This window comes from Bombina bombina, chromosome 10, assembly GCF_027579735.1.
Source record: "Bombina bombina isolate aBomBom1 chromosome 10, aBomBom1.pri, whole genome shotgun sequence".
Taxonomy (NCBI): domain Eukaryota; kingdom Metazoa; phylum Chordata; class Amphibia; order Anura; family Bombinatoridae; genus Bombina; species Bombina bombina.
The window spans coordinates 6,448,494-6,472,309 of record NC_069508.1 but is presented as its reverse complement, the minus strand read 5'-3'; the positions used below and the strand labels follow the sequence as shown (position 1 = coordinate 6,472,309).

At 43.9% G+C, this 23,816-nt stretch overlaps 2 protein-coding genes across 2 annotated transcripts; both read right to left on the bottom strand.

Moving 5' to 3' along the window:
- Positions 1–3,576: 3,576 nt before the first annotated feature.
- LOC128641123 (probable G-protein coupled receptor 88) lies at positions 3,577–4,578 on the bottom strand. The gene has a single exon (XM_053693695.1). It carries the CDS (start codon positions 4,576–4,578, stop codon positions 3,577–3,579), a length of 1,002 nt encoding a protein of 333 aa, XP_053549670.1.
- A 4,731-nt stretch (positions 4,579–9,309) lies between these two features.
- On the bottom strand, positions 9,310–10,311 carry LOC128641083 (probable G-protein coupled receptor 88). Its single transcript, XM_053693646.1, has one exon. It carries the CDS (start codon positions 10,309–10,311, stop codon positions 9,310–9,312), a length of 1,002 nt encoding a protein of 333 aa, XP_053549621.1.
- Positions 10,312–23,816: the final 13,505 nt, after the last annotated feature.

Genomic DNA, 23,816 nt, shown 5'->3' with positions numbered 1-23,816 from the left:
CCTCTCTCCTAAGCTCTCATATTTCCCCTCTCAGCCTTATCTGTCACATAGCACCTCCGAATCGTGTATGTGACTAGGTGCTATCTAGTACTTATATTGGTACACCGGTATGTGACTAGGTGCTATCTAGTACTTATATTGGTACACCGGTATGTGACTAGGTGCTATCTAGTACTTATATTGGTACACCGGTATGTGACTATGTGCTATCTAGTACTTATATTGGTACAACCGGTATGTGACTATGTGCTATCTAGTACTGATATTGGTACACCGCGGAATGTGACTAGGTGCTATCTAGTACTGATATTGGTACACCGCGGAATGTGACTAGGTGCTATCTAGTACTGATATTGGTATACCGGTATGTGACTAGGTTCTATCTAGTATTGATATTGGTACACCGGTATGTGATTATTTGCTATCTAGTATTGATATTGGTATACCGGTATGTAACTATGTGCTATCTAGTATTGATATTGATACACCGGTATGTGACTGTGTGCTATCTAGTACTGATAGTGGTAGACCGGTATGTGACTATGTGCTATGTAGTACTGATATTGGTACACTGGTATGTGACTATGTGCTATCTAGTATTGATATTGGTACACCGGTATGTGACTAGGTGCTCTATAGTATTGATATTGGTACACCGGTATGTGACTAGGTGCTATCTAGTACTGATATTGGTACACCGCGGAATGTGACTAGGTGCTATCTAGTACTGATATTGGTATACCGGTATGTGACTAGGTTCTATCTAGTATTGATATTGGTACACCGGTATGTGATTATTTGCTATCTAGTATTGCTATTGGTATACCGGTATGTAACTATGTGCTATCTAGTACTGATATTGGTACACCGGTATGTGACTAGGTGCTATCTAGTACTGATATTGGTACACCGCGGAATGTGACTAGGTGCTATCTAGTACTGATATTGGTATACCGGTATGTGACTAGGTTCTATCTAGTATTGATATTGGTACACCGGTATGTGATTATTTGCTATCTAGTATTGATATTGGTATACCGGTATGTAACTATGTGCTATCTAGTATTGATATTGATACACCGGTATGTGACTGTGTGCTATCTAGTACTGATAGTGGTAGACCGGTATGTGACTATGTGCTATGTAGTACTGATATTGGTACACTGGTATGTGACTATGTGCTATCTAGTATTGATATTGGTACACCGGTATGTGACTATGTGCTATCTAGTACTGATATTGGTACACCGGTATGTGACTATGTGCTATCTAGTACTGATATTGGTACACCGGTATGTGACTAGGTGCTATCTAGTATTGATATTGGTACACCGGTATGTGACTATGTGCTATGTAGTACTGATATTGGTACACTGGTATGTGACTATGTGCTATCTAGTACTGATATTGGTACACCGGTATGTGACTATGTGTTATGTAGTACTGATATTGGTACACCGGTATGTGACTATGTGCTATCTAGTATTGATATTGGTGCACCGGTATGTGACTATGTGCTATGTAGTACTGATATTGGTACACTGGTATGTGACTATGTGCTATCTAGTACTGATATTGGTACACCGGTATGTGACTATGTGCTATGTAGTACTGATATTGGCACACCGGTATGTGACTATGTGCTATGTAGTACTGATATTGGTGCACCGATATGTGACTATCTGCTATGTAGTACTTATATTAGTACACTGGTATGTGAGTAGGTGCTATCTAGTACTGATATTGGTACACTGGTATATGACATCTAGTACTGATATTGGTACACCGGTATGTGACTATGTGTTATGTAGTACTGATATTGGTACACCGGTATGTGACTATGTGCTATCTAGTATTGATATTGGTACACCGATATGTGACTATGTGTTATGTAGTACTGATATTGGTACACCGGTATGTGACTATGTGCTATCTAATACTGATATTGGTACACCGGTATGTGACTATGTGTTATGTAGTACTGATATTGGTACACCGGTATGTGACTATGTGCTATCTAGTATTGATATTGGTACACCGGTATGTGACTATGTGCTATGTAGTACTGATATTGGTACACTGGTATGTGACTATGTGTTATGTAGTACTGATATTGGTACACCGGTATGTGACTATGTGCTATGTAGTACTGATATTGGTACACTGGTATGTGACTATCTGCTATGTAGTACTTATATTGGTACACCGGTATGTGACTATGTGCTATGTAGTACTGATATTGGTACACTGGTATGTGACTATGTGCTATGTAGTACTGATATTGGTACACCGGTATGTGACTATGTGCTATGTAGTACTGATGTTGGTACACCGGGTTGTGACTATGTGCTATGTAGTACTGATATTGGTACACCGGTATGTGACTATGTGCTATCCAATACTGATATTGGTACACCGGTATGTGACTATGTGGTATCTAATACTGATATTGGTACACTGGTATGTGACTATGTGCTATCCAATACTGATATTGGTACACCGGTATGTGACTATGTGCTATGTAGTACTGATATTGGTACACTGGTATGTGACTATGTGCTATCCAATACTGATATTGGTACACCGGTATGTGACTATGTGGTATCTAATACTGATATTGGTACACTGGTATGTGACTATGTGCTATCCAATACTGATATTGGTACACCGGTATGTGACTATGTGCTATCTAATACTGATATTGGTACACTGGTATGTGACTATGTGCTATCCAATACTGATATTGGTACACCGGTATGTGACTATGTGCTATCTAATACTGATATTGGTACACTGGTATGGAATGTTGTGTTAATTTGTAAATAAGAGCAGTGTGGTTCTTTAGACTATTGTATGACATGATTTAAAATAAATGCAGAGCTTGGCAAATGCCGGAGCGGAGGTCCATAAAACCATCAGTCCTAGAATGTTACCTCCTGGGTATATTTCTATTTCAGTCCCTTTCCTGACTCCTAAAAGCAATATTTGTCCTTTTTCTTAGGACTCTGACTGACCTGTAAGTAAATCTGTCAGCCGCTTGTTGGTTGATGAGGGAAATGTTTCTCTTTTTGATGTTTGAGAAAACTTATGTATTTTATTGTGTTAATAGTCTATTATAGCTATAAATTACTATTAAGGAAATTGATCTTTCCTATTCATTAGGAAGTCTTACCTTTCACTTGTCAACTCCATTTGCTGCATGAATATATATTTTGAAGTATTTCCTTCCAGTTAAAAAAAGAGAGAGAAAATAACTGACTAAAAAAAGACAGAGCTGGTTACAGTTTTATTTGTTTATTCCACATTTCTTTGAAAACAGATTAGTTATGAGATTTGTGAAGTTGGTTTTATTGGGGTTGCTAAGTGTCTTTATTCAGTGTAATTTCTCCATTTATTTTGTTCCCTTCTGTCCCACATCAAATATGTGGACTTGATTTTCTGGGCCGCTGCTAGACTGCGCAGAATAGAAGAAGTTTCCATGGAAACCATAAATAAAGATGTAAGACGGAGCTGAGAATCTGCTTCAGTTCACCTACATCATCTGTTGCTTTTTGTCTTAAAGCTTTAAAGGAACAGTCAAGAATCATTCTGAGAAATTATTTGCACAGCAGGATCCACACTAACCACAGTGTTTTTCCATAATTCCCCACCTACCATAGATCTGAAGGATCTCCTGAATTCCTCATTTTTCCAAGTGTACATATATGGGTTGAAGACGAAGAGTAGGCAGAGAAGCAGCCAGCTGGCTGTTGGTAGACCGTGGGGCACGGGTTGAAAAAGTCCATAGAGCACAGTCCAGGCAAAAGGCTCTGTTGTCAGCAAGAAGACACAGCACACAATGAAAACATAGAGGCCTAGTCGCTTTTCCTTGCGAGGGCATGAACAAGGCAAGTCTTGAACCACCTGAAAGTTCAGTACACTCACCCTCTTCAGGCTGACCTGCACTTTCCTAAAAATACAGATGTAGCAGTAGAGAAGAATGGCTGTTTGACTCAGTACTGTACCAGCAGAGAGGATGGCTGTGTAGAAACTGCTCAGAGGAATCTCATCGCCTGAGAACACATAAAGGCGTAGGAGAATACATGGAGAAGAAATTTCATATGTCCTCTGACCAAAGGCCCATGGCAGCAGAAAGGCCAGAGGCAACACCCAGACCATGGCTATCATCCACTCTGTGTTACGCTTCTGATACACAGAGATGTAGACAGTTGGCAGTTTGGTGATCAATACAAAACGATTCAGGACAATGAGAGAATGAGAGAGTAGAGAGACAGTCATCCATAGGAAGAAAACACCTTCCATAAAGACATGGTAAGTTGAATTTTTTACCCAACCAGTAGAAATTAGTACGACTTCTTGAGGCATCCAGAAAGCACAAACTAGGAGGTCTGATATGCAGCCATTCACTATGAAAGCATTACTAGTGGTCTTCAGCTTCTTAAAGGAGCAGACCAGGTAGATCACCAGGAAGTTGGACACAGTTCCAAAGACTGAGAAAATGGAGTAGGCAATAGCGACAAATACCTGAGAAACTGAGTGCCCCTCACAGTTGACAAAGGAGGAAGTAAAGTTAGTCATCCTTCTCAGAGCAGATAGGCCATCACCAGAAATGATATCCTCAGGATTAGATGGTAGCTCACAAAAGTAGAGGAAGTATTGAGTAAAAAGAAAAGGGTTCAAGCAAGTTGCTATTGAAAACAGAGATGAGACAGGAATTTGTGACAGGCACAATCTGCCAGGCAGGTTAAATGTGTGAGAAGATGTAGATGTGAGGATAAGAGAGAATGACTAGAGAGGATGTAGATGTAAGGATAAGAGAGAATGACTAGAGAGGATGTAGATGTGAGGATAAGAGAGAATGACTAGAGAGGATGTAGATGTGAGGATGAGAGACTGACTATAGAGGATGTTGATGTAAGGATAAGAGAGAATGACTATAGAGGATGTAGATGTGAGGATGAGAGAATGACTATAGAGGATGTAGATGTGAGGATAAGAGAGAATGACTAGACAGAGTGTAGATGTGAGGATAAGAGAGAATAGAGAGTGTGTACATGTGAGGATAAGAGAGAATAGAGGAGAGCAAGTAATTCTGGTGGGAGGGCTGACACGGTACTGACAGGGTTCTATTATCCCTGTGACATTATACTCCATCTATAATGGATTATTCAACAGGTTTGAGTGTGTGCGGTGGGGGGGGGGGGGAGAGACTGGCAGGCAATTGGTAGCTCATCCCTCCAGAAAGCCCCCCCCCCCCCCCCCGTAAATGCTGTAAGATCCTCCAAAAACAAATCTTCTGTTAGGCGACTCTACAATGTCCTCTTTCTCTTTGGATTTTTCGTACCCTCCCTGTCTCTAGTGTTGATTCTTTAACTGTCCCAGCTTCTCTTCTCTTTTATTTCTACCTTCCCTCTCTTTTCTGCTCCTTCCATTCTCCCTGACTTCATACTTTGGCTTCTCCCACTCTGCCTTAATTCAGACTCTGCTTTTTTCAATAGCTTCTGCCTCTTCTATTTGAGGTTATCCCACCCCAGTGGTGGTTCTATGGAGGTGCTGAGGGGAGCTATCCGCCTCATTACGCACATGTAGAACCCACATGGAGATAGAAATGGCTCCATATAGTATGAGTTCCTTTGTTAACCCCCCAATTAGCCCTTCCAAATATTAAGTTCTACAACTGCCACTGTCCCACCCTCTCTCCTAAGCTCTCATATTTCCCCTCTCAGCCTTATCTGTCACATAGCACCTCCGAATCGTGTATGTGACTAGGTGCTATCTAGTACTTATATTGGTACACCGGTATGTGACTAGGTGCTATCTAGTACTTATATTGGTACACCGGTATGTGACTAGGTGCTATCTAGTACTTATATTGGTACACCGGTATGTGACTATGTGCTATCTAGTACTTATATTGGTACACCGGTATGTGACTATGTGCTATCTAGTACTGATATTGGTACACCGCGGAATGTGACTAGGTGCTATCTAGTACTGATATTGGTACACCGCGGAATGTGACTAGGTGCTATCTAGTACTGATATTGGTATACCGGTATGTGACTAGGTTCTATCTAGTATTGATATTGGTACACCGGTATGTGATTATTTGCTATCTAGTATTGATATTGGTATACCGGTATGTAACTATGTGCTATCTAGTATTGATATTGATACACAGGTATGTGACTGTGTGCTATCTAGTACTGATAGTGGTAGACCGGTATGTGACTATGTGCTATGTAGTACTGATATTGGTACACTGGTATGTGACTATGTGCTATCTAGTATTGATATTGGTACACCGGTATGTGATTATTTGCTATCTAGTATTGATATTGGTACACCGGTATGTGACTAGGTGCTCTATAGTATTGATATTGGTACACCGGTATGTGACTAGGTGCTATCTAGTACTGATATTGGTACACCGCGGAATGTGACTAGGTGCTATCTAGTACTGATATTGGTATACCGGTATGTGACTAGGTTCTATCTAGTATTGATATTGGTACACCGGTATGTGATTATTTGCTATCTAGTATTGCTATTGGTATACCGGTATGTAACTATGTGCTATCTAGTACTGATATTGGTACACCGGTATGTGACTAGGTGCTATCTAGTACTGATATTGGTACACCGCGGAATGTGACTAGGTGCTATCTAGTACTGATATTGGTATACCGGTATGTGACTAGGTTCTATCTAGTATTGATATTGGTACACCGGTATGTGATTATTTGCTATCTAGTATTGATATTGGTATACCGGTATGTATCTATGTGCTATCTAGTATTGATATTGATACACCGGTATGTGACTGTGTGCTATCTAGTACTGATAGTGGTAGACCGGTATGTGACTATGTGCTATGTAGTACTGATATTGGTACACTGGTATGTGACTATGTGCTATCTAGTATTGATATTGGTACACCGGTATGTGACTATGTGCTATCTAGTACTGATATTGGTACACCGGTATGTGACTATGTGCTATCTAGTACTGATATTGGTACACCGGTATGTGACTAGGTGCTATCTAGTATTGATATTGGTACACCGGTATGTGACTATGTGCTATGTAGTACTGATATTGGTACACTGGTATGTGACTATGTGCTATCTAGTACTGATATTGGTACACCGGTATGTGACTATGTGTTATGTAGTACTGATATTGGTACACCGGTATGTGACTATGTGCTATCTAGTATTGATATTGGTACACCGGTATGTGACTATGTGCTATGTAGTACTGATATTGGTACACTGGTATGTGACTATGTGCTATCTAGTACTGATATTGGTACACCGGTATGTGACTATGTGCTATGTAGTACTGATATTGGTACACCGGTATGTGACTATGTGCTATGTAGTACTGATATTGGTGCACCGATATGTGACTATCTGCTATGTAGTACTTATATTAGTACACTGGTATGTGAGTAGGTGCTATCTAGTACTGATATTGGTACACTGGTATATGACATCTAGTACTGATATTGGTACACCGGTATGTGACTATGTGTTATGTAGTACTGATATTGGTACACCGGTATGTGACTATGTGCTATCTAGTATTGATATTGGTACACCGATATGTGACTATGTGTTATGTAGTACTGATATTGGTACACCGGTATGTGACTATGTGCTATCTAATACTGATATTGGTACACCGGTATGTGACTATGTGTTATGTAGTACTGATATTGGTACACCGGTATGTGACTATGTGCTATCTAGTATTGATATTGGTACACCGGTATGTGACTATGTGCTATGTAGTACTGATATTGGTACACTGGTATGTGACTATGTGTTATGTAGTACTGATATTGGTACACCGGTATGTGACTATGTGCTATGTAGTACTGATATTGGTACACTGGTATGTGACTATCTGCTATGTAGTACTTATATTGGTACACCGGTATGTGACTATGTGCTATGTAGTACTGATATTGGTACACTGGTATGTGACTATGTGCTATGTAGTACTGATATTGGTACACCGGTATGTGACTATGTGCTATGTAGTACTGATGTTGGTACACCGGGTTGTGACTATGTGCTATGTAGTACTGATATTGGTACACCGGTATGTGACTATGTGCTATCCAATACTGATATTGGTACACCGGTATGTGACTATGTGGTATCTAATACTGATATTGGTACACTGGTATGTGACTATGTGCTATCCAATACTGATATTGGTACACCGGTATGTGACTATGTGCTATGTAGTACTGATATTGGTACACTGGTATGTGACTATGTGCTATCCAATACTGATATTGGTACACCGGTATGTGACTATGTGGTATCTAATACTGATATTGGTACACTGGTATGTGACTATGTGCTATCCAATACTGATATTGGTACACCGGTATGTGACTATGTGCTATCTAATACTGATATTGGTACACTGGTATGTGACTATGTGCTATCCAATACTGATATTGGTACACCGGTATGTGACTATGTGCTATCTAATACTGATATTGGTACACTGGTATGGAATGTTGTGTTAATTTGTAAATAAGAGCAGTGTGGTTCTTTAGACTATTGTATGACATGATTTAAAATAAATGCAGAGCTTGGCAAATGCCGGAGCGGAGGTCCATAAAACCATCAGTCCTAGAATGTTACCTCCTGGGTATATTTCTATTTCAGTCCCTTTCCTGACTCCTAAAAGCAATATTTGTCCTTTTTCTTAGGACTCTGACTGACCTGTAAGTAAATCTGTCAGCCGCTTGTTGGTTGATGAGGGAAATGTTTCTCTTTTTGATGTTTGAGAAAACTTATGTATTTTATTGTGTTAATAGTCTATTATAGCTATAAATTACTATTAAGGAAATTGATCTTTCCTATTCATTAGGAAGTCTTACCTTTCACTTGTCAACTCCATTTGCTGCATGAATATATATTTTGAAGTATTTCCTTCCAGTTAAAAAAAGAGAGAGAAAATAACTGACTAAAAAAAGACAGAGCTGGTTACAGTTTTATTTGTTTATTCCACATTTCTTTGAAAACAGATTAGTTATGAGATTTGTGAAGTTGGTTTTATTGGGGTTGCTAAGTGTCTTTATTCAGTGTAATTTCTCCATTTATTTTGTTCCCTTCTGTCCCACATCAAATATGTGGACTTGATTTTCTGGGCCGCTGCTAGACTGCGCAGAATAGAAGAAGTTTCCATGGAAACCATAAATAAAGATGTAAGACGGAGCTGAGAATCTGCTTCAGTTCACCTACATCATCTGTTGCTTTTTGTCTTAAAGCTTTAAAGGAACAGTCAAGAATCATTCTGAGAAATTATTTGCACAGCAGGATCCACACTAACCACAGTGTTTTTCCATAATTCCCCACCTACCATAGATCTGAAGGATCTCCTGAATTCCTCATTTTTCCAAGTGTACATATATGGGTTGAAGACGAAGAGTAGGCAGAGAAGCAGCCAGCTGGCTGTTGGTAGACCGTGGGGCATGGGTTGAAAAAGTCCATAGAGCACAGTCCAGGCAAAAGGCTCTGTTGTCAGCAAGAAGACACAGCACACAATGAAAACATAGAGGCCTAGTCGCTTTTCCTTGCGAGGGCATGAACAAGGCAAGTCTTGAACCACCTGAAAGTTCAGTACACTCACCCTCTTCAGGCTGACCTGCACTTTCCTAAAAATACAGATGTAGCAGTAGAGAAGAATGGCTGTTTGACTCAGTACTGTACCAGCAGAGAGGATGGCTGTGTAGAAACTGCTCAGAGGAATCTCATCGCCTGAGAACACATAAAGGCGTAGGAGAATACATGGAGAAGAAATTTCATATGTCCTCTGACCAAAGGCCCATGGCAGCAGAAAGGCCAGAGGCAACACCCAGACCATGGCTATCATCCACTCTGTGTTACGCTTCTGATACACAGAGATGTAGACAGTTGGCAGTTTGGTGATCAATACAAAACGATTCAGGACAATGAGAGAATGAGAGAGTAGAGAGACAGTCATCCATAGGAAGAAAACACCTTCCATAAAGACATGGTAAGTTGAATTTTTTACCCAACCAGTAGAAATTAGTACGACTTCTTGAGGCATCCAGAAAGCACAAACTAGGAGGTCTGATATGCAGCCATTCACTATGAAAGCATTACTAGTGGTCTTCAGCTTCTTAAAGGAGCAGACCAGGTAGATCACCAGGAAGTTGGACACAGTTCCAAAGACTGAGAAAATGGAGTAGGCAATAGCGACAAATACCTGAGAAACTGAGTGCCCCTCACAGTTGACAAAGGAGGAAGTAAAGTTAGTCATCCTTCTCAGAGCAGATAGGCCATCACCAGAAATGATATCCTCAGGATTAGATGGTAGCTCACAAAAGTAGAGGAAGTATTGAGTAAAAAGAAAAGGGTTCAAGCAAGTTGCTATTGAAAACAGAGATGAGACAGGAATTTGTGAGAGGCACAATCTGCCAGGCAGGTTAAATGTGTGAGAAGATGTAGATGTGAGGATAAGAGAGAATGACTAGAGAGGATGTAGATGTAAGGATAAGAGAGAATGACTAGAGAGGATGTAGATGTGAGGATAAGAGAGAATGACTAGAGAGGATGTAGATGTGAGGATGAGAGACTGACTATAGAGGATGTTGATGTAAGGATAAGAGAGAATGACTATAGAGGATGTAGATGTGAGGATGAGAGAATGACTATAGAGGATGTAGATGTGAGGATAAGAGAGAATGACTAGACAGAGTGTAGATGTGAGGATAAGAGAGAATAGAGAGTGTGTACATGTGAGGATAAGAGAGAATAGAGGAGAGCAAGTAATTCTGGTGGGAGGGCTGACACGGTACTGACAGGGTTCTATTATCCCTGTGACATTATACTCCATCTATAATGGATTATTCAACAGGTTTGAGTGTGTGCGGTGGGGGGGGGGGGGGGAGAGACTGGCAGGCAATTGGTAGCTCATCCCTCCAGAAAGCAGTAAATAATCCAACTATTGTGTGCACAGGTGCAGACGCTCTGCCTAGTAGCGTTTTCTAAACAGCAGCAGCTTAATTGTGTGTTCAACACATGAACATCTGTCTAATGACTCCCAGACTCACTGCATTGTACGCCTGTGTAATGTCTGTCTAATGGCTCCCAGACTCACTGCATTGTACGCCTGCGTAATGTCTGTCTAATGGCTCCCAGACTCACTGCATTGTACGCCTGCGTAATGTCTGTCTAATGGCTCCCAGACTCACTGCATTGTACGCCTGCGTAATGTCTGTCTAATGGCTCCCAGACTCACTGCATTGTACGCCTGTGTAATGTCTGTCTAATGGCTCCCAGACTCACTGCATTGTACGCCTGCGTAATGTCTGTCTAATGGCTCCCAGACTCACTGCATTGTACGCCTGCGTAATGTCTGTCTAATGGCTCCCAGACTCACTGCATTGTACGCCTGCGTAATGTCTGTCTAATGGCTCCCAGACTCACTGCATTGTACGCCTGCGTAATGTCTGTCTAATGGCTCCCAGACTCACTGCATTGTACGCCTGCGTAATGTCTGTCTAATGGCTCCCAGACTCACTGCATTGTACGCCTGCGTAATGTCTGTCTAATGGCTCCCAGACTCACTGCATTGTACGCCTGCGTAATGTCTGTCTAATGGCTCCCAGACTCACTGCATTGTACGCCTGTGTAATGTCTGTCTAATGGCTCCCAGACTCACTGCAGTGTACGCCTGTGTAATGTCTGTCTAATGGCTCCCAGAATCACTGCATTGTACGCCTGCGTAATGTCTGTCTAATGGCTCCCAGACTCACTGCATTGTACGCCTGCGTAATGTCTGTCTAATGGCTCCCAGACTCACTGCATTGTACGCCTGCGTAATGTCTGTCTAATGGCTCCCAGACTCACTGCTTTGTATGCCTGTGTAATGTCTGTCTAATGACTCCCAGACTCACTGCATTGTACGCCTGTGTAATGTCTGTCTAATGGCTCCCAGACTCACTGCATTGTACGCCTGCGTAATGTCTGTCTAATGGCTCCCAGACTCACTGCTTTGTACGCCTGTGTAATGTCTGTCTAATGGCTCCCAGACTCACTGCATTGTACGCCTGCGTTATGTCTGTCTAATGGCTCCCAGACTCACTGCATTGTACGCCTGTGTAATGTCTGTCTAATGGCTCCCAGACTCACTGCATTGTACGCCTGTGTAATGTCTGTCTAATGGCTCCCAGACTCACTGCATTGTACGCCTGCGTAATGTCTGTCTAATGGCTCCCAGACTCACTGCATTGTACGCCTGCGTAATGTCTGTCTAATGGCTGCCAGACTCACTGCATTGTATGCCTGCGTTATGTCTGTCTAATGGCTCCCAGACTTACTGCATTGTACGCCTGCGTAATGTCTGTCTAATGGCTCCCAGACTCACTGCATTGTACGCCTGTGTAATGTCTGTCTAATGGCTCCCAGACTCACTGCATTGTACGCCTGTGTAATGTCTGTCTAATGGCTCCCAGACTCACTGCATTGTACACCTGCGTAATGTCTGTCTAATGGCTCCCAGACTCACTGCATTGTACGCCTACGTAATGTCTGTCTAATGGCTCCCAGACTCACTGCATTGTACGCCTGTGTAATGTCTGTCTAATGGCTCCCAGACTCACTGCATTGTACGCCTGTGTAATGTCTGTCTAATGGCTCCCAGACTCACTGCATTGTACGCCTGCGTAATGTCTGTCTAATGGCTGCCAGACTCACTGCATTGTACGCCTGCGTAATGTCTGTCTAATGGCTCCCAGACTCACTGCATTGTACGCCTGCGTAATGTCTGTCTAATGGCTGCCAGACTCACTGCATTGTACGCCTGTGTAATGTCTGTCTAATGGCTCCCAGACTCACTGCATTGTACGCCTGCGTAATGTCTGTCTAATGACTCCCAGACTCACTGCATTGTACGCCTGCGTTATGTCTGTCTAATGGCTCCCAGACTCATTGCATTGTACGCCTGTGTAATGTCTGTCTAATGGCTCCCAGACTCACTGCATTGTACGCCTGTGTAATGTCTGTCTAATGGCTCCCAGACTCACTGCATTGTACGCCTGCGTTATGTCTGTCTTATGGCTCCCAGACTCACTGCATTGTACGCCTGTGTAATGTCTGTCTAATGGCTCCCAGACTCACTGCATTGTACGCCTGCGTAATGTCTGTCTAATGGCTCCCAGACTCACTGCATTGTATGCCTGCGTTATGTCTGTCTAATGGCTCCCAGACTTACTGCATTGTACGCCTGCGTAATGTCTGTCTAATGGCTCCCAGACTCACTGCATTGTACGCCTGTGTAATGTCTGTCTAATGGCTCCCAGACTCACTGCATTGTACGCCTGTGTAATGTCTGTCTAATGGCTCCCAGACTCACTGCATTGTACACCTGCGTAATGTCTGTCTAATGGCTCCCAGACTCACTGCATTGTACGCCTACGTAATGTCTGTCTAATGGCTCCCAGACTCACTGCATTGTACGCCTGTGTAATGTCTGTCTAATGGCTCCCAGACTCACTGCATTGTACGCCTGTGTAATGTCTGTCTAATGGCTCCCAGACTCACTGCATTGTACGCCTGCGTAATGTCTGTCTAATGGCTCCCAGACTCACTGCATTGTACGCCTGCGTAATGTCTGTCTAATGGCTCCCAGACTCACTGCATTGTACGCCTGCGTAATGTCTGTCTAATGGCTGCCAGACTCACTGCATTGTACGCCTGTGTAATGTCTGTCTAATGGCTCCCAGACTCACTGCATTGTACGCCTGCGTAATGTCTGTCTAATGACTCCCAGACTCACTGCATTGTACGCCTGCGTTATGTCTGTCTAATGGCTCCCAGACTCATTGCATTGTACGCCTGTGTAATGTCTGTCTAATGGCTCCCAGACTCACTGCATTGTACGCCTGTGTAATGTCTGTCTAATGGCTCCCAGACTCACTGCATTGTACGCCTGCGTTATGTCTGTCTTATGGCTCCCAGACTCACTGCATTGTACGCCTGTGTAATGTCTGTCTAATGGCTCCCAGACTCACTGCATTGTACGCCTGCGTAATGTCTGTCTAATGGCTCCCAGACTCACTGCATTGTACGCCTGCGTAATGTCTGTCTAATGACTCCCAGACTCACTGCATTGTACGCCTGCGTAATGTCTGTCTAATGGCTCCCAGACTCACTGCATTGTACGAATGCGTAATGTCTGTCTAATGGCTCCCAGACTCACTGCATTGTATGCCTGTGTAATGTCTGTCTAATGGCTCCCAGACTCACTGCATTGTACGCCTGTGTAATGTCTGTCTAATGGCTCCCAGACTCACTGCATTGTATGCCTGTGTAATGTCTGTCTATTGACTCCCAGACTCACTGCATTGTACGCCTGCGTAATGTCTGTCTAATGGCTCCCAGACTCACTGCATTGTACGCCTGCGTAATGTCTGTCTAATGGCTCCCAGACTCACTGCATTGTACGCCTGCGTAATGTCTGTCTAATGGCTCCCAGACTCACTGCATTGTACGGCTGTGTAATGTCTGTCTAATGGCTCCCAGATTCACTGCATTGTACGCCTGTGTAATGTCTGTCTAATGGCTCCCAGACTCACTGCATTGTACGCCTACGTAATGTCTGTCTAATGACTCCCAGACTCACTGCATTGTACGCCTGCGTAATGTCTGTCTAATGGCTCCCAGACTCACTGCATTGTACGCCTGCGTAATGTCTGTCTAATGGCTCCCAGACTCACTGCATTGTACGCCTGCGTAATGTCTGTCTAATGGCTCCCAGACTCACTGCATTGTACGCCTGCGTAATGTCTGTCTAATGGCTCCCAGACTCACTGCATTGTACGCCTGTGTAATGTTGGCTCCCAGACTCACTGCATTGTACGCCTGTGTAATGTCTGTCTAATGGCTCCCAGACTCACTGCATTGTACGCCTGCGTAATGTCTGTTTAATGGCTCCCAGACTCACTGCATTGTACGCCTGCGTAATGTCTGTCTAATGGCTCCCAGACTCACTGCATTGTACGCCTGCGTAATGTCTGTCTAATGGCTCCCAGACTCACTGCATTGTATGCCTGCGTTATGTCTTTCTAATGGCTCCCAGACTCACTGCATTGTACGCCTGTGTAATGTCTGTCTAATGGCTCCCAGACTCACTGCATTGTATGCCTGTGTAATGTCTGTCTAATGACTCCCAGACTCACTGCATTGTACGCCTGTGTAATGTCTGTCTAATGGCTCCCAGACTCACTGCATTGTATGCCTGTGTAATGTCTGTCTAATGGCTCCCAGACTCACTGCTTTGTATGCTTGTGTAATGTCTGTCTAATGGCTCCCAGACTCACTGCATTGTACGAATGCGTAATGTCTGTCTAATGGCTCCCAGACTCACTGCATTGTACACCTGCGTAATGTCTGTCTAATGGCTCCCAGACTCACTGCATTGTACGCCTGCGTAATGTCTGTCTAATGGCTCCCAGACTCACTGCATTGTACGCCTGCGTAATGTCTGTCTAATGGCTCCCAGACTCACTGCATTGTACGCCTGCGTAATGTCTGTCTAATGGCTCCCAGACTCACTGCATTGTATGCCTGCGTAATGTCTGTCTAATGGCTCCCAGACTCACTGCATTGTACGCCTGCGTAATGTCTGTCTAATGGCTCCCAGACTCACTGCATTGTACGCCTGCGTAATGTCTGTCTAATGGCTCCCAGACTTACTGCATTGTATGCCTGCGTTATGTCTGTCTAATGGCTCCCAGACTCACTGCATTGTACGCCTGCGTAATGTCTGTCTAATGGCTCCCAGACTCACTGCATTGTATGCCTGCGTAATGTCTGTCTAATGACTCCCAGACTCACTGCATTGTACGCCTGCGTAATGTCTGTCTAATGGCTCCCAGACTCACTGCATTGTACGCCTGCGTAATGTGTGTCTAATGGCTCCCAGACTCACTGCATTGTACGCCTGCGTAATGTCTGTCTAATGGCTCCCAGACTCACTGCATTGTATGCCTGCGTAATGTCTGTCTAATGACTCCCAGACTCACTGCATTGTACGCCTGCGTAATGTCTGTCTAATGGCTCCCAGACTCACTGCATTGTACGCCTGTGTAATGTCTGTCTAATGACTCCCAGACTCACTGCATTGTACGCCTGCGTAATGTCTGTCTAATGACTCCCAGACTCACTACATTGTACGCCTGTGTAATGTCTGTCTAATGGCTCCCAGACTCACTGCATTGTACGGCTGTGTAATGTCTGTCTAATGGCTCCCAGACTTACTGCATTGTACGCCTGCGTAATGTCTGTCTAATGGCTCCCAGACTCACTGCATTGTACGCCTGTGTAATGTCTGTCTAATGACTCCCAGACGCACTGCATTGTACGCCTGCGTAATGTCTGTCTAATGGCTCCCAGACTCACTGCATTGTACGCCTGCGTAATGTCTGTCTAATGGCTCCCAGACTCACTGCATTGTACGCCTGCGTAATGTCTGTCTAATGGCTCCCAGACTCACTGCATTGTACGCCTGCGTAATGTCTGTCTAATGGCTCCCAGACTCACTGCATTGTACGCCTGCGTAATGTCTGTCTAATGGCTCCCAGACTCACTGCATTGTACGCCTGCGTAATGTCTGTCTAATGGCTCCCAGACTCACTGCATTGTACGCCTGCGTAATGTCTGTCTAATGGCTCCCAGACTCACTGCATTGTACGCCTGCGTAATGTCTGTCTAATGGCTCCCAGACTCACTGCATTGTACGGCTGTGTAATGTCTGTCTAATGGCTCCCAGACTCACTGCATTGTACGCCTGTGTAATGTCTGTCTAATGGCTCCCAGACTCACTGCATTGTACGCCTACGTAATGTCTGTCTAATGGCTCCCAGACTCACTGCATTGTACGCCTGCGTAATGTCTGTCTAATGGCTCCCAGACTCACTGCATTGTACGCCTGTGTAATGTCTGTCTAATGGCTCCCAGACTCACTGCATTGTACGCCTGCGTAATGTCTGTCTAATGGCTCCCAGGCTTACTGCATTGTACGCCTGCGTAATGTCTGTCTAATGGCTCCCAGACTCACTGCATTGTACGCCTGCGTAATGTCTGTCTAATGGCTCCCAGACTCACTGCATTGTACGCCTGTGTAATGTCTGTCTAATGGCTCCCAGACTCACTGCATTGTACGCCTGTGTAATGTCTGTCTAATGGCTCCCAGACTCACTGCTTTGTATGCCTGTGTAATGTCTGTCTAATGGCTCCCAGACTCACTGCATTGTACGCCTGCGTAATGTCTGTCTAATGGCTCCCAGACTCACTACATTGTACGCCTGCGTAATGTCTGTCTAATGGCTCCCAGACTCACTACATTGTACGCCTGTATAATGTCTATCTAATGGCTCCCAGACTCACTGCATTGTACGCCTGCGTAATGTCTGTCTAATGGCTCCCAGACTCACTGCATTGTACGCCTGCGTAATGTCTGTCAAATGGCTCCCAGACTCACTGCATTGTACGCCTGCGTAATGTCTGTCTAATGGCTCCCAGACTCACTACATTGTACGCCTGCGTAATGTCTGTCTAATGGCTCCCAGACTCACTACATTGTACGCCTGTGTAATGTCTGTCTAATGGCTCCCAGACTCACTGCATTGTACGCCTGTGTAATGTCTGTCTAATGGCTCCCAGACTCACTGCATTGTACGCCTGTGTAATGTCTGTCTAATGGCTCCCAGACTCACTGCATTGTACGCCTGCGTAATGTCTGTCTAATGGCTCCCAGGCTTACTGCATTGTACGCCTGCGTAATGTCTGTCTAATGGCTCCCAGACTCACTGCATTGTACGCCTGCGTAATGTCTGTCTAATGGCTCCCAGACTCACTGCATTGTACGCCTGTGTAATGTCTGTCTAATGGCTCCCAGACTCACTGCATTGTACGCCTGTGTAATGTCTGTCTAATGGCTCCCAGACTCACTGCTTTGTATGCTTGTGTAATGTCTGTCTAATGGCTCCCAGACTCACTGCATTGTACGCCTGCGTAATGTCTGTCTAATGGCTCCCAGACTCACTACATTGTACGCCTGCGTAATGTCTGTCTAATGGCTCCCAGACTCACTACATTGTACGCCTGTATAATGTCTGTCTAATGGCTCCCAGACTCACTGCATTGTACGCCTGTGTAATGTCTGTCTAATGGCTCCCAGACTCACTGCATTGTATGCCTGTGTAATATTGGCACCCAGACTCACTGCATTGTACGCCTGTGTAATGTATGTTCTTTGTGCCCCTGCTATTGCTTTACTATATGAGCAGATTTACCTTGTCCTACATACAGCTGCATAATGACACTGTACAGCTGTATACTGATAATGTACAGCTGTATACTGATGATGTACAGCTGTATACTGATGATGTACAGCTGTATACTGTACAGCTGAATGATCTAATAAAGCTGCATAATGACACTGTACAGCTGTATACTGATGATGTACAGCTGTATACTGATAATGTACAGCTGTATACTGATGATGTACAGCTGTATACTGATAATGTACAGCTGTATACTGTACAGCTGAATGATCTAATAAAGCTGCATAATGACACTGTACAGCTGTATACTGATGATGTACAGCTGTATAGTGATAATGTACAGCTGTATACTGATGATGTACAGCTGTATACTGATAATGTACAGCTGTATACTGTACAGCTGAATGATCTAATAAAGCTGCATAATGATACTGTACAGCTGTATACTGATACTTTAGTGCTTTAGAATGATACTGTAGTGATGTATACTGACATAATAATGTAATATACTTTACCTATGTGTTTAATTGTCATTTACTTTAACATTTTTTCTGCATTATGTACACAATATTATTTATATATTGTAAATTTAGACATAGTGCATTACTGTGACTTCAATTTTATTGTTTCAAACAAAGCAAGCAAATGTTTGTATAATGTAGCCCATATAAGGGTTAATATGACTTGAGGGAGTTAATCCTAGTGACGTTCAATTGGTCAAATTCTATCCAATAAGCATTGAGCTAAGGGTATATGTTTTAATCACACATTTGTTTTAACTAGGTCTATGATTAAGGCTATGGCCGAAACATGTTAGACAAGCTAGTACCTTAAATAGCTATTGCACTTTACTTTGTTCTCATTTTATGGAAACTTCAATACATTTGGACTTTTAACTAAGAAGGTGTAGGTAATCTACGCTTACACATTGCATTAGATTTATACACGGTCTATGGTCCTATACACTGGGGCCGATCTCTGCTGAGATTGGAGCATTATACAGCCTCAGCTTGTCTATCATGTTTAATTCCCCCGGTGATTGGAGTAAATATACACACCCACTTCAGTCACGTAAGAGGGCGGGGTCTTATTGGCGATCAAGATCGCAAACATTTAGTATAGAATCTAAGGGCCCTATTGTGGACAATATGCTCTTTTCTTATGGGTCAATCACAATGGGAATGAACATACATGGCTTTGTGACTGTGGAGTTTGGGGAATCCTGTAGTTTCGGGCCTCTTCTACTATATACAATCCCTCTGTGATTGGATCTAAGACACACACCTCATTTAGTTACGCAGGAGGGCGGGGCCTAATGGCGAACACGGTAACAAACATTTAGCTATTATAATTTATGGGCCCCATCGGAAACAATGTATCCTTTTTTATGATTATAATAGGAGTGAACATATACAAGCTTGGGTCCCTCTCCTACTATGTAAAAGCTTCACGCTAATATAAGACTGTCTTGATGAGAGCAATGCTATATCTTTAGGGCTAAGCTAGCATTATTATTGCATCAAGTGTCAGCTGTAGTGTGCTACTGCCTAAAAAGAGCGAATTAAGAAACTTCTTTTAGTATATATAAGATCTTGCTGATATGATTGTTTGTGGTTTTTTGATGCACAATTTACCAAGTGTGATAAATACTTAAACACTGATCATTTTAATTGTTTTATATTATATTGTATATTTTTTGGGTCCTTAATATATGATATGATGCGCATTTTAGTTTATACATGTTTTGATTTGTATTTTTAAATATTTTATATATCACCTGTTAGGTTTGTATACTGAGGTTACCATATCAAGTAACTACTAATTAACACACACAGGTGTAGGTGTTTAAATGTATTAATTGGTTGACCTATCAGATCATTGTGCTTTTTTCATTTCCTGTTATATAGCAAGTGTGTTGTAATGTTGTTTTATAGCCTGATGAAACAGCCCATAGGTGGCTGAGAAACGCGTCGCTTTTTAAAATAAAGTTTTTTAAATATACACTTGCTGTTGTATGGTTCTTGTCACCATACATTATTATTATTTTTTGCTGGCCATTCGGGCATTTTGCTGGGGATAGCTACTGTCCTGCTTCTTGGTGATACAGTCCACTGGGCGGCTGAGAGGTCCCAGTATGCTGGTATTGCACCTGGAGGTGCTCTGTTTCCTGTAAGTGCAACTTATTAGTCCCATACCTCTTTGGTCCAAACGTTACTGGGCTATGCGTGTGTATCCTTTCTCCTTTCAGGTACTAACCAACAGGCTCTCTCAAGGACCCTCTGGATTTATGCTGGTGGCGATCAGTGAGCTGGACCAATACTTAGTTCCAGTCTGCTACAATAGCACCATATGGGTGCGCCCTGCTTGTGAGTATACTCCATTTTCTGCATTTGTTGATTATATGTTCTGGCAATACTAGGCCATGTTGGCGCCTCTGTTCCTCTCTTTATCTGTATATATCTATACCTATATATAATTATAAGTGTATTGTTACGGTACCAACTGTGTACCAAGGGTTAATACCAGATGAACAATGTCCTGCATAGGGAATCAGCAATTCACAACCCAGCCAGTTTCAGGTTTAAAACAGAATGACAACTTTATTTGAAGGCAGCACACAGATTTATACAGGTTTTTGACCCCCCCTCAGATGGGGGTTGAAAGAATGTTGTACATTAGATAAAAGGGAGAAGCGCCCTTGACATGATACAATAGAATTATATTACTTAAATACTTTACTTAGGCAGATAACAACTTAAACACATTTGGCTTGTCTATTCACAGGTAAAACAGATTAACATATTAAGTTAATTAACTAGGGAAGAACGTTTACTCAGACAATCTGATGTTGGGCAGTCTAGTTAACATAATCACACAAGGACACAATCAGTTTACCCAGACAGACTCCTGAGACACAATCAGATCTGAAACATACATAGAATACATCTTATTACTGAATATAGGAACAGTTCTTATTAGCTATAAAGTCTTTTATGCCCACTTGGCTTATAGAGTCACAATTGCTCCCACAAGGGGCACTCACACCCTGTACCCATCCTGTATTTATGGATACAGGGTGACATAGACATAAGACAGAGTTATGAAAGTACATGGGGTGTCCAGCATATAACATTCCATATTTCCATGCAGTCTCTGGGTATCCTTAAGCCCATGTACCTCCAGCCCAAAGAATGTTCCATAACAGGCCCTCCAATGTACAATGGCGAGATTGGTTTTGTCACATCTCTCCCCTTTTCCAAACAGACTAACAGGGTATCTGACCTCCTGCCGGTCAGTGCCCTGGTTAGTCCAGCAACCCACCCATAAAACACAATTAGTTGTACAGCCCACCCACAATAAATGGTTACTACACCTGAGTACGGGGAAAACTTGTCCATGTCCAGGTACCTCACCACAGCTGTGTGGGGGACTGGTACGCTGAATTGGTGGGTTGCAAGGTGGGCAGAGACCAGCTGTACTCTGCCCGGGTGCCAGCACTACCATGGAAGTAGCCTGGTGGGAGCCTGGTTGCTGGAGGGGGAGACCGACTGTCTCCCCTTTGGATACCTAGCTGTGCTGCTGGAGGGGGAGACCATTCGTCTCCCCTTTGGCTAAACAGCCGTGTTGCTGGGGGACAGGACCAACTGTCCCTACCCCTTGTAACGCAGCCTGCCGCTGGGGAATGGAGTCTGGGCTCCCAAAGTCAGGCTCTGCAAAGGACTCCCATAACAAGCCAGGACCATCAAACTCCTCTCCCTCTGGTTTGTCATGCTCGGCTGTCCAGGGTATATAATGTGCCATATACCACCAGAGCGCCTGGTAGGCATGTCAGTTTGCTGGGACAATCCATCTGGATTCCCGTTATGAGAGAGAATTCCTGTCCATACAACCAAGGGTTCAAATTCCTCAGTGCCCAGACCAGGGCCAAACAGTCCTTCAAAATCCCATCAGCTTCTTTACGAGTTTTCTGTACCTGCTCTTTATAGGTATCCACAATCCCTTCATACTGACATAGGGTGCCCTTGAGTTGCTGCACCTCACTATGAGCCAGCGTCAGCTTCTCCTCAAGTGTCGCTAAGTTTGTCTTTAAGGTTTCATGTCCCACTCTCAAGCTGGTGTTTTCTGCAGTCTGTCGGTGCAGCTTGTCTAGCAGAGATTCACGTTCTAAACGTGCTTTTTCCTCTGCGCTCCTCTTCTCCTTCATCAGCGCATTGTAACGGGACCTCCACATATCAATAGCGGATAGAGATTTACTGAGCTCATCGTCCTGGGGCTTAGCAGCAGGTGGGTCAGTCTCTGCTGCATGGATCTGGGCACGGGTAGTCACAGAGTTAACATCAGCGGGACCCATAGGAGCGTAGGCAGAAACAAGGGGGGCCAAGTCATTTCCAAGAAGAACATCAGCAGGTAAGTCCTTCTTGACCCCCACATTCACAGGTCTAGCGCCCACTCCCCAATCCAAATGTACCCTGGCAACAGGTAGGCTGAACACATCGCCCCCTGCTAACCTCACAGCCACAGTGTCTCCCGTGTACTGTTTCTCAGACACCAAGTTCTTTTGAAGCAAGGTCATGGTAGCACCAGTATCCCGTAGACCACTGACCTTCTTCCCATTCACTTTAACCAGTTGCCGGTTATTCCGATGGGCAGCTTGCACAAGGTCTGCCTCATGTAGGATGCTCCAGCATTCTTGCGCCTCTATGTAGCGGGCCGTAGGCTGAGGATTACGTGGGATTCCGCCGGCGGGTCTTCTCCAGGACTGCGCTTGGTTCGCTGCATTTAGGGGACACTCTGGTCTTTTGTGCCCTAGTTGCTTACATCTAAAGCACCGAATAGGTTGTGAGTAGCACCGCAAATTGAACAGGGCTCTCTGAGGGTAGTTCGTGGCCGGAGGCCGTGTGGTATAGCGGTGCGCCGGGGTTTGGTAACTGGCAGCTGCTGGGGTGACTGGGGGTCTGTACTCCACTCTAGCAGGGGGCTTAGTGGTAGCAGTGTCCAGTTTGCGGGCATCCGTATACTCATCTGCCAAGCGAGCCGCTTCCTGCAGGGTGGAGGGTTTACGGTCCCGAACCCACTCTCGAACTCCTGCGGGTAACTTGTCGAAGCAATGTTCCAACAGGAATAGCTGCAGCACCTCTTCCCCAGATATGGCTTGGCACCCCGCTATCCAGTGAGCTGCTGTGCGGTGCACCTTACATGCCCACTCAAGGTAGGAATCTCCAGCTAATTTAACAGTGTCTCTGAACCGCCTCCGGTATGCCTCCGGTGTAACCGCATACCTGGAGAGCAGAGCCTCTTTTACAGTATTATAATCCCTGACTTCCTCATCTGGAATGGCCCGAAAAGCCTCTCTGGCCCGGCCGGATAATTTTCCAGATAATATCGTGACCCAGTCCTCTGCGGGTACCTTGTGTAGTGCACATTGCCTCTCAAAATCCGCAAGGTACCCATCAATCTCTCCTTCTGTTTCCAGGAA